The 12,651-nt window shown below is 45.4% G+C and overlaps 1 protein-coding gene across 1 annotated transcript in view; it reads right to left on the reverse strand.

The window, feature by feature from the left end:
• Dcdc2 (doublecortin domain containing 2) overlaps positions 1–10,688 on the reverse strand; it is a 127,177-nt gene extending 116,489 nt beyond the window's left edge. The window contains exons 1-3 of the mRNA XM_015494068.2: positions 10,538–10,688; positions 9,531–9,912; positions 5,766–5,820 (exon numbers count right to left, since the gene is read on the reverse strand). Coding sequence (XP_015349554.1) covers positions 5,766–5,820; positions 9,531–9,823 — 348 coding nt within the window. The 5' untranslated portion in view covers positions 9,824–9,912; positions 10,538–10,688. The remainder of the gene's footprint in view (positions 1–5,765; positions 5,821–9,530; positions 9,913–10,537) is intronic.
• Positions 10,689–12,651: the final 1,963 nt, after the last annotated feature.

Consider the following 12,651-nt stretch of genomic DNA (forward strand, 5'->3'; position numbering starts at 1 on the left):
CTTCCATGTTGGCATAAGGACTCCCTCACTCTTACCCAAACATATATACACAGCTCAATAGAGAGGGAAAGGTAAAACGAGAAAGTGTAGAAGAAAATGAAACACATCCAAGGCACATGTATACAAAGGTGCAGCTCAGGGTTGGGGACAATGCTTCTCTCCCAGCAGCTGTGTTGCAGAGGTGACAGGAGGTGGCATAAAGTAAAAGACGGGGGAGGCTTCAATCACCCTCGGAAGGGTTTACAAAAGTGGGTTCCCTTGTGTCTTTGGTTCTTCAGTAACTAGTAGCCCTGAGTCTAACGTGAGATATAAGTCTTTCCTCAGGTTAAGGATAGAATGATCCAGGAACTTAACTCTTCAGTGGGTCCTCTGTGAGTGCCCATGGCCCTGGGGATCCAAAGCTGACTGACAATCAGGAAGGTAAACCACCCGGTTCCACGCTCTCCTGCAGCGCAGTTAGTGATTCACTCTGTTTGATGTAGAATCCCGCTCCCAGCCCAAGAACTGTCAACAGTGAACTTCATGTCGGCGTCATTAGAGATCACAACTACTGATTAAGCCTCAAGGTGAAGTTTTAATAATGATAGCAAAACCTGAAGGGCATTTATCCGAGGGTGACCTCAACTACAACTCAAATTCCACACACTTTCCCACAGAGAGAAGTTTGGCAGGTTCAAACACTCTTCCATTCTCTCCTCCTCTCCATGGTACTCCAGAATTTTTCCATCCCGCTTAAAAGGAATAAAGTTCATCCAAGTGGTCCATGAATGAGACCTGAGACTGTGTGTCCAGGGGATCTGGTAAGAAGCCCACCCCACGAGGGGCTTCCACTCCCAGGTGGACTTCCCCTGGGGTCTGGCTTCAGAGTTTAATTGGGGCTTCTGTTGACATTTTAAAGCCACACTTCTCCAAAACAGAGAAGGCAGAGCTGTTCATGGCTAGGTCACTTTGACTAGGGGATCCTGCCCTGTGCTCTCTTCTGGCTGGACCTCTCACCTGTCCCACCCTTGGCACCTCAGCCAGCACAGAAGGAAGAGCAGACACAGGAGGGGAAACCCAAACAGACCCTTGGTGTTTCTAATAGGGAAGTGGGGAAAGGGGAGAAATGATCTCTATTGCTGACCATAAGAAAGTGGATTGGCAAGATTCAAGGGAAGAAATGAAGCTCTAAACTGATCCCGCATTAGAACATCAGTGGGGACGTGGAGGGGGAGGGGAAGCAGCGCCACACCTGGAGCCTGAATGGGCTTACAGGCCGCAGTGGTTTTTAAGAAGGGAAGTCCAATGCTAAGGTCTGAGTTGTCGGCACTTCTCTGTGACCTGCGAAACCCACTCTGTGTCTACAAACCACTGGTAAATTTCACCGCACACAAACTTCATGGGTGGGTATTGCATGTGGCGTCAGGGAAAGGATTTTACCTCTGGTTGATGGGGTACTGAACAAGACAGCCCAGAAACTCAACAACACTTTAGAAGCAGATGCTCAGAAGAGATGAGTGTGAGGTGTTAAATTCTGCAGGAATTCATGGAATCTTGGGAAGAATGTTGGAAATTCCAAAGTCTAAGCAAGCCTACTGATCCTGATTCTAAGAGAGGGACCACCCCAGCTGTTGTTCAGACTACAGTTACAGTAGTGCAGCAAGGGGCACCACTCAGAGAAACCACAGGCTGACATGGAGAATGGGGAGGAAGGGTGTCTCCTAGATGCTCATTGGCCAGCTCTGAGGGGAACTTAAGGAAGCAGAGGTCAGTTCTGGGTTGCCGGAAGTAACATCATGTGCTTCCTTTGGGTTAGTGGAAGAGGTCCAGCTCTGCTTTGCTCTGTCCCATGACAGGGTCACAAAGGAAGACTGGCTGTCCTTACCGGGTCTCTTCAAAGTCAATTCATGGAAGAGAAGAGCAATGATATGAATGTCCAGATGACGAGTGCATCCTGGCTACCTGGACCTGCAGTCAGAAAGCAGAAACCCTCCTAAGTTACTAACTAACCAGCAACCAGAATGTGCCATGGACATGGGTGAGGGACTCCGGGAGAGGTGAGGAGGGCTGGCTCCCAGTGCACATGGGGACTTCCCAGCCAGAAGGCTCCAGCTCCAAGCCACATATTCTGCATCACCCTGTAGAAATGCAAAGACTTTCCATAGAAAATGGACTGGGAATTGTTCAAATGAACATGCTTAAAGCAGTTGGGGGAACTGGACTAGGTAGACTGGAGTGGGAGCTTTTATTATGCAGGTCCATCACAGAAAACTCAAACTGCATGAAATAACCTCCGATTTGAGGGGAAAGCCCCCACTTTTGTGAATAAGGAACTTTTCTCATCCTTCATAAAGACACATCTTTGACTAAATATTTATTCTGCGACTACTGCACTGAAACTTCCCCTTGAAACAACTAAACCGCCCAATTCTGGTTCAACATTAATGCTCTGATTCCCTCCCCTTAGGAGCTGTCATATTCCAAAGAATATCAGTCGTGAACGGTACTTAAGCTGTGCAATCTTTTCTCGGTAAACCCTACTGCTGGAAGAAAATCCCCACTTAGATCAAGAAAACAGAATCTGTAACTCTTGTGAACGGCCAGTGTCCCACCAAGTCTGTTCTTAAAGTCTTTAGCATAAACAGTTGTGACCAAAATACTTGACAAGATCAGCTTAGAGGAGGAAAAGCTTATATTGGCTCATGGTTTCAGAGGCTCACTCCACGTCAGTCCGCTCCCTTGCTCTAGGCCTGAGGTGAGGCAGAGCACCATGGCAGAGGGGCAAGGTGGAGGGAGCTGAAAGCAGAGAGAGGAGGAGCCGGGGACAAGACATAATCCCAAGGGCACACCCCCAGAGACCACCTCCTGTAGTCATTCCCCACCTACCTAAGTTTACCACCCAGTTAGTTCACTGACATGATTCATCCACCAAATGGACTGATCCATTGACTAGGTACAGCTTTCATAATCTAATCATTTCGCCTCTGAACACTCCTGCATTCACACAGGAGCTTTGGGGTATACCTCATATCCAAACCATAACAATAGTCTTCTAACTTATAAACTTGTTGGATTCCAAAAGTTTGATTGTAAATCACTTATAGAAAAGAGAGAGGTACTTCCTCATGGTAAGAATCACACAATAGGTAAGTCCTCAGGGCACCTACAAATCCTTTTTCTCTTGTTCTCCACCCAAAATAGCACATAGCTATCCCCCTTATCTGCAGAGGATATGTTCCAAAAAAAACCCATGGATTCCTAAAACCTTAGATAGTACCAAATCCTATTTATACTATTTTTTTCTTATACATACAAATCTATGATGAAATTTAGTTTATAAATTAAGCACTGTAAGAGATTAGCGACAACAAAGAAAAATGGAACAGTTATAACAATGTACTATAATAAAAGTTATGTGGCTTTCAGTCTTTAACTTTACATAAAGCACTCTGTGACTTCTCTTTGGTATATCCTAATTGCCAAAATCACTACTACTGGGCTAAGAGGCATTATTAAGTAAAACAAGGATCACTTGTATACAGCATTGCAATATTGACAGAATCCATCTGATAACTGAGACAGATTCCAATGATTAACGAGCAGGTAATATATACAGCTTGGATACACTGGACAAAGGGATGATTCATGTCCCAAGTGAGATGGAGCAGAATTTCATCATGCCACTCAGCATAACCCACAATTTAAAACTTATTGTTTATTTCTGAAATTTTCAATTTAACATTTTTGAAACAACATTGACCTTGGGCAACTTAAACCACAGAAAGTGAAATTGCAGACAAGGCAGGATTACTAGAGAACCAATAGTTGAAGTGATATTCCGATGGAAAATGGGCTTTCAGAGTTCCCTTCTGGGAAGCTGGAAACAAAACCTCCCTTCCTGGCAAGGAAAGTAGAGGCTGGTCCTGCTCGGAGCAGGCTTCAGGGTGAAGACCATAGTATGGACTTTGGGGAGGAGGGTCTTCTGCTGACAAGCAAGATGGGAAATGAGAGTGGAGGGAAGCAAACAGGCTGCTTGTCTAGACTGGAAGGAAAGGAGGAGACTCGTGGGAACGCTGGGCTTGGGTGGCTGGGGCTGAGGAGAATGGACTGCAGCTTCTCAGCACCTCTTCCCCTCTCCTGTGCATTCCCAAATCCCTTCTACCTCTTAATGCCTACTGGAAAGCTTCGTGGGGAAGGACTAAGAAGGAATAAAGGCTATAGCAGTGTGGAAGGGAAAGGAGGAGGAGGGCCTCACCAGTAAGGAACAGCAGGGAAGAGACACAGGCTTTCAAGGGGGATAAAGGGTGTGCTTTTCCCACATGAGGGGTGCAGTCACAAATCAGAGCCATGTGTGGGGTTCAAGCATAGGCCCAGAGTAAAGAGAAACAACAATTATTGTCCCCAAGGTAGAAGAACAATTAGCAAATCAAATTAAACAGAGTCCTTGCCAATGTTTCTGTTATTAAAGCTAAAATTTTTAAAAGCATTTCCAACAAATGGGTGGCACCCCTGCTGCACCAGGCCCAGTGTCTTAGTCAGAGACAGGAGACCAGAGTGAACACACTAGCTCACGGCTAGAAGTCCACCATCTCCAGCCGTCCTGCAAAACTCCAGCCCGTGGCCAAGTGGCCTGCAGCAACAGGCGGCCTCCCGACAGCACCAAACCTGAGACTAACTCATTTATCTGTCCTTCATTTATGCTTGCTGCAGGTACTAACTGGTAGTCATTCTTTAGCTGTAATATAAGCCCAACCTGAAAAACCTGTGCCTATGTTAAGCTATAAAGTTTATCATTTTCATGAATAATTGATTTGATACACTTTGAAAAATCAAAACAACAAACTAAACTATTATTTTCCACAAGGCTGGAGAATAGCACCTCTTTCCCCAAAACATCTGAATGGTGGATTTAAGCCCCTGTCCTTCACGTACTGCATAATCAGAATTTCCTTCATGTGCCTGTTCTCTAACTGTGTGGGGCAGGGGGGAGTAGAGGGGGGTGAGGGTCTCTCTGGCTAAGCCACACTGTGTCTTGGCTGGCAGAGTCCCTCACAGCAGGAATGCTTGTTTCTTTGGGGCCCAGTGGGGAGAGTGACCACAGACTGGGCTGCTGGACAGAGTCCAGGCTGGGTCTGCCTACAGCCTCCCCTGTCCCGACACACTCATAGTCATTCTCCCTCAACTGTTTCTAAACTATTTTTCATCCACAAATGGAGGAATACATCCTGCCGAACCCACGGAAAACCCCAGCAGGTTTCAGAAGCTCGTGGAAAGAGTGGTTTGAATATCTTTTTGAATCTTCATGCAAGCTTCTCCCAGCCAGACTCCAGTGAACTTCAAGACAGGGGAAAGGGCAGGCGTCCTGGGTTCCCATACCATAGCAAAGCCAGCATGGGGTATCCAGTGTCCCCTCTGTCAGCCTCGGGGGCAGTCAGAGGGGTCCTGCCGGCTTCAAACACTGCACTGTCAGGAGCAAGCTCAGAATCCTCCCACATTGGATGGGAAAAGTGTCTATGGATTTCCACCAGGACGCATGTGCCTGGAAAATGACGGACGAGTTCCATCTAATCCTTCATGACTAAGATGCCTGTCAGTGTTGTAAATTCTGACAGCGTCCTAAAGAATTTTCTTTTCCCTAAAACAGATAATGTCCCATTTAAATACATTTGAGAACTTATCTTTTATAATTATAATGTCATCCGAATCTCTGAGACACATCCTAAGAAACAAACCCCCCAAAATTGTACTATTATTTATTTGAACTTACAAAATAGAATTTGTATTACCTCTGTATTAACAACTTCCATTGGTCTTTTCTTGATTTCTCCTATGTCCAAGTAACTGGGGGGGGGAAAAAAACAAACAGTCAGGGTTGCTTTTATAGGTTTTAAGTCAGTTATGTAAATTTCAAGCATTATTAAAAAGTAAAGTAAGTTATAAGAAATGCATAGGCCTAAGGCAAAAATCAATAGGTGTTAGATCAGTAAGAACTGCTTTCAGCAACACCACCAGAGCCAACACTTATCCACCTAGAACTTCAAGTTCAAATATTCCATTAGGGAATATTACCCCCTTAATAGCCGCTCACTATATGTACTATATTTCTAGTTCTAATATAATTTAATAAAGAATGGCTTATGTGTAAAGCTTCTTAGCAGTTCCATTAATCATGAACTTTAGGTCAAAGGAAGTACTGACTGTGTATATTAAAGTAACAGCTGGGTAAGGCGGAAAAACCATTTTCCCAGTGAAAGCACTTCATGATCCAGAAATGCTTGGTCATGTGGGAGGGTTTCAATCATGCAGCTTGGAACCAGAAGGGTGGACCAGTTAACCTCTGGAGACTCCTATCAATCCATTACTGTTTGCCACAAGTATTAACCGGTGATAATTCATTAGCTATTGAGTAAGCACAACCTGAAAACTTTGCATTTTTTTGAGGTTAAGCTATACATCCATTGCTATGACCTGGCTTCAGTTTTAAATGATTCCTAAACTGTGCCTTATACACAAAAGGTGCAAATAAACATTTTAATATAAAAAGCATAAATCTAGCATTGATCTCAGAGCCATAGATGTAGAGACAGACACTATTTCAACTACTGTAATTGCCAAATTACCAAAAAAAAAAAAGGAGTTCTATTAGAATTAACTTTGGCTATAGAAATGTTTTATCATGACTGCTGTTGTGCTGTTGTTTGCTTTTTTTGACAGTATACTTTACCTAACTGATACCTCTGTAAATTGTCATGTTTCTCTATTAAACATTAGTTACATAAGACAATATGAACACTCCCCCATCTTAGCAATAAAATGAGCCTTCTGTGAACATGCACGGACCTATTTCTAGGATAACAGCAAAATGCTCTACCATGTGCAGGAAAGTGGCCTCAAATCCACAAGATTAATGTGGTAGACTCAACTCCAGAAAGTAAAGTCCATGTTTTCCAGATTATGGGGACAATTTGGGGGAAAACCGTCTCTAGAATCCTCTGCTGTAAAATAAAGGCTTAATAACTACCAGAGGTTTAGATATGGTTTCAGAACTATTAGAAAAACTGAAGTAAAAAAAAATCCAGCAGTAATGTGGTCATTTCCATTTGAAAAATATTTTGCTGTCTTCCCCAGCATCATTTTGGATCTGAGTGAAAGCCCACACATCACCCTCAATACATTTTGAACTGTCTTTTGTTCTGCTAGTTGCTTCAGTTGTTACACAAACTTATAGTGCTAAGCTTCAAACAGATTCAGCATTTGGATCTTCTTGGCATCTATCATTATAACACAAATACTGTGACTTTGACACAGATAAACTAGTCATCTGTCAGCATGGAAAACTAACCCCAGTCCCTATTAACAAACCCAGTTGTTTCGTGTGAATTGAAAGCAAAAATAGCCAGCAAATCCCTTACATGCCCATTTAAAGTGATTGGGAGTGCAATTTCTATTTGGTCTGGAACTATGTCATTTTATCTTGTGAGTTGGTAGTGCCAAATCAACATAAGAAAATGTGAATTACTAAAATAAGTCTATAATTTTCAGCTGTTCCTAGATTCTGAGCCAGATTTCTATTTCCATGAAATTACTTTACATAAATTACTTTATATGAAGAAATGCCATAATCTATATAACACTTGGGTATTTACCAACCACATGCTCATCCACAGCATTCACTTTTACAACAACCCTGTAAGGCAGGAAAGGTTGTGTTCCTGTTCTGAATTAGGAAGCTGACTCCTAGGCCCAGGGACTTGCCTGAGGACACAGCTAAAGGACAGAAAAGTCTCAAGTCATCTGTTGAAAGCTCCAGATTTCTTTTATGCAGTTCCATTAGCCCTTTTCTACAAAGTTAGAGAAAGCATACTTAAGGGAGGTTTCACAGAAGGGAAAAATAAATCCAAGTGTATCCCTCACCTTCCACACAAAGAATGCCTGGTGTAACAGAAAACAGAACACCTATAACTCAGCTTGAACAAACTTAGGTAGGGAAGGATGGTATTACAGAATGTTAGTGATATTTGGAAACAGTTTTCTATACAGTTAAAAACAAAATTGAAAAATAGATTTATGATAAACATTTCTATTTATTGGTTGCTATCCTGGAGTCCAAGATGAACTTTAATTTAAACGTTCAATTTTAAAACCATGGACTATATAATTAGCATATGAACCAGCAATTTCACGCCTACATATATACTCAAGAGAAATAAAATCTCATAAGCAAATGTTCATAGAAGCATTATCCATAGTAGCCAAAAAAGTGAAACAACCCAAATATTCATCAACTGCTTAATGAGCAAGCAAATGTGCTACATGTGCAACATGGAACGTTATTCAAAAATAAAAAGAATGACATATTAATACATTCTACAACATGAATGAAACTTGGAAGCTCATGGTAAAAAAAATAATAAGTAAGACACAAAAGACCATATATTGTATCATTCCATTTATGTGAAAGGTACAGAATAGACCAGTCCATGGAGATGGGAAGTAGATTAGTGGTTATCAGGATTGGGAAATTGGAAGGCAAAGGCTTCTTTAGGAGAGTGATAGAAATGTTCTGAAATTACTTTGCAGTAAGGGTTGCACAACTCTGGGATGCTGAAAAATCAGTGAAATGAGTGAATACACTGAAAATCAGTGAAATGGGTAGGTTTTAAGCTATACAAAATATATCTCAGAAAAGTTGTAAAGAAACAGATTATAAAATCCACCTGTCCCATAATGCCCACCCCCACCAACTCTCAACCCCAACATAATTTTGTTCTTCCAGTTGCACTTTATTTCTTTTGTCGTTTGCATTAAAATTATCATGTGCATGTCATCTCTCCTGCTAGACTGCAAACCCCTAGACAAGGAGTCTTGTCTCCTTCATCTTGGTTCCTTACAAAGACCTAAGCACAATTTGCTAATTCATGGAACATCTACTATAACCTGGCTGCCTGCCAGGAACTGGGAAATTGACCCCTGTCCTTGTAAGTCTAACCGAGGTGCTGGAGGCAGCACTAGCCTTTCCCAAGCGTCATAGTTATGACCTGAGCTGGCAGGTGGTGGAGGAGGGTCACAGAAGTGGAGTTTGGTCCATTCTACTTGGAATGAAAGTTGAAAGAATTTAAACAATGTGGGGGGTGGGGTGCAGAGCAGGTTTCTCTTCTAGTGATAATTTAGTGTCCAATACTTGTAAGCAATTTTTAAGAAATCTTTACTGAAACTAAAAACATGGATTCAAAAATAAAAGGCAAAAATAGAAGAAAGGGGGAAAAAGCCAAACAAAATGCAGAAGTATTATTTGGTCACTAAACCGTGCAAAGATACTTTTTAAAATTAAATTTATTGTTGCTTATACACAAATCTTAAGTCTGTATCTAGGGCTACCCAGTGAAATTCCTCTTCAGTCCCAGTTTCAACCTCCTCCCCACCACCGCATGGCCAAGTCACAGCCGCTCCACCCAAAGAGAAGTGGACAGGGCGCGCGGGGGTCTTTCATTTCCTCGTCACCCACCCACCCTGGAGCACAGCAAGCGGAGGTGGAGGGCGAGACCACTCACTTGAGTTTCTTGAAGGCCTCCTGGCCCCCCGCCACGTAGTTGCCCCCGCTCTCGATCTGGTCCAGCTTCCGGATGCGGTGGCCGGTCCGCGGGGTGTAGATGTTCCTGACCGCCCCGAAGGGAGCCTGGACGCCGCCGGTCACCTCCTTCAGGAAGACGTCGAAGCTGGACACCTTCTTCTCATGGATGACCACGCGGCGTCCCGCGAAGAACGGGTCCCCGTTGCGATACACCAACACGCTCTTCACCACCGGCTGGGACAGGTGGCTGGACCTGGCGCTGCTGCCGCTCATTTTCCCGCGGGACGCCTCCCCAGCTGGCTCCAGGCGGAGGCTCGTTCTCTGCCCCCGCGGCCCCGCTGCGCACCGGAGTGGGTCGCCTCCTGAAAGGACCGGGAAAGTGAGAAACCCCAGGTAGAGGAGAGGGGACGGCTCTGCGCCCCAGCGCACTCGGCGGAGACACTGCAGGCTGCGGGACGGGTGGACCTTCAAGTAGTTCCCCACGGCGTGCACAGCCAATCAGCGCTCGCAGCGAGCGACACCTGTTTCGCAAGCCACCTGCAGAATCCAGGTGTGCCACCTCGGGACGGGCGCTGCGCTGGGGGCTTTACACTCCTGGCCCGAGTTGGGACGGGACGGGAGGGAGGGAGGTGGGAACACACTCGCATAGAGTGTGAATATGACGGGACTCGGCTTCTAGCATCACGTCAACAACTGTTTCCAAACAGCTTACATTTCTTTTCTCTTGCTCCCTCACCTACACTCTCTGGTCCGCTCCCAAAATAAAGCAATTAAAACCGTGGCTGGAGCTGCCTAGACTCTGCTAAAAGTCAAGTATGTGGAACGCGCTAAGAGGGAGGGGGAGCAAGCGCCCAGGCTCGAGCGTGCAGGACCCTCGCCCTCTGGCTGACCAGCGCCTCCGGGTGGCGGAGCTCGCTGGGCAGCGCTGGGGCGAGCCGGAGGGCGGGGCGGCCAGGGTCCCCAGGCGCCCGCCGCGGCTGTACCTACCGACTCCGGGGCCGTGGGGGGCAGGCGCAGGCTGGACGGCCAGGTGACCTCGGCTGCCGCTAGCTAGAGCTGTCCCCGCCGCCGTGGCCTCTGCGCCTCCCTGGCCCTGCCCGCAGCCTCGTTGTTATTTCTCTCCGTTTCCATGGAAACCGCGGCGCGCGCCCAGTGTGGACCAGGCCTGGCACGCAGTCTCCAGCCGAGCTTCAGGGCTGCTGGGGGCTGGGAGTGCAGTGCGGCCGGCGACCCTTTCAGACGACAACTGCACAAAGGGACGCCTGCTGTATGCCAGGCGCCTTGCTAGGAGCTGGGAAAAGGATTCTGCTGTACGTTGAGCGCCATGCGCCTCACTTTATGCAAGAACCGATGGGGCTTGTCACGAGAAAACCAAAGGGCTGGCAGTGCCCAGAGCCTGCATCCCATCCTTGCGTTTTGCCAAGTCAGCCTGTAGGCGGATGCAGAGAAGAGTTTCGAGAATATTAAGAACCTCAGTAAAGAGTTGTTCAGTCCACTCTGGGATGTACATCCCGTGGGACCAGGAAGACTGCCTTTATAACCTGAAGTCTTGCAGCCAGCTTCCTCCCAAGACCTTGCCAGGTCCAAGTTTCAGTGTCCGCCTAAATATAATAGCCACCGTTCATTGAACACTTAGCCACCTACCAGCATTCTTTCTGCTGGGCACTTTACATAAATTATCTAATTTAGCATTTACAGTAACCTTCAGAAGAAAATACTATTGTTTCTCAGATGAGGAAACTGAAGTGTAGAGAAACCAAAGAAGTTTGCCTCAGGTCACGTTCACGGGTTGAAAGCAATTCTCACTCCAGAATATCCTTAGCCACTGACATACCGATATGTCTGGGGCATTGTGGTCTGAGGCAGAACTGTTTTTATTAAAGTCAAGGAATACATCAATTCCTTGAAAGTTAACGGTTTTCAGAAGAATGCCCAAGAGAAAAGAACAATACAGAAAGAAAACGGGAAAATATGAAGGCTGGCTGGCTGCAGAGATATAGAGGTTGAGGGACAGATGCAGAAAGTAGCTGTGAAAACGTGCCACCACATAGCTAGGAGGACAGGACATCTGTTTTGAGGAATGGAAGGCAGAGGACTAAACACCAATACCCCCAAACACCCAAAACTCACTACCACCTGGGACAGCCCCGTGCAAAATTAATGCATGGTCCTTGTCCAAAACTAAAGAATTCAAGATGGCAACAGCAGAGCATTGAACCAGCACAGCCTCCTTCTGTGTGTAGGACCTGTCACCAGCCCAAGAAGCTGCCCACCTCTATATTCTGATGCCTCTCATGATGGTGTCTCCAGCCCACATTTGTCTCCTGAGCTGCTTTTTGCACAGGACTTGGTGATAAGTGCTTAGCTATTGGCTCTCAGTGATGAGGGAAAGGCCTTGATTCATAGCATTTACCAGTTACTGTAGTTGACTCCAGACATGGCCAATTTCAGATTCCAGATTGACATCACCAAAGGCAAGAGCTGTGAAATTGCAGAAGAATACACTTAAGTCACCTGCAGAGCAGAGATAACAGTGACACGTAGGTGGCAATGAACTTGGAATATCTGTTATCTTTAATTGTACTTTATTCAATTTAATTTTTAATAATGACTATGTTCGATATTCCTGAAAACATAATCATCAACTTTCATCAGTAAAGGCAGCTCCAGGCATTCAGCTGCTCCTGAATGACTTCTCCAGACCATCTAGAAGGCAGCCTGGACTCCATGACTATTGTAGGACAGATGAGGCAGGGCACTGAAGACAGCAGGAAACAGTTTTATTTGGCTGCAGCCAGGTTCAGAGGGCACAGCTTTTGCTGTAATCAATTAATCCTCCGAACCCCGAGTTCAGGGAGTTTCAAAGTTTTATACCCAGCATGTAAGGGGAGAGGCTCAGAAGTTCACTGTCTGCAGAAGTTCACATAAAAGCAGCTTTTTCTTTCACTGTTGTGGGCAAGTTAACCCTTCAAGGACCACACCTGAGAAGGGGGGAGCTTCTTCTCCCCTTTCTTTCCTCCCCCTGCCAGCTGTTACCATGGAGCCCAATTAGTAACTTATCTTAAAAATGTAGACTTCTCTGTGAAGCCCAGCTCAAGGCC

Source organism: Marmota marmota, unplaced genomic scaffold (assembly GCF_001458135.2).
Source record: "Marmota marmota marmota unplaced genomic scaffold, marMar, whole genome shotgun sequence".
NCBI lineage: Eukaryota > Metazoa > Chordata > Mammalia > Rodentia > Sciuridae > Marmota > Marmota marmota.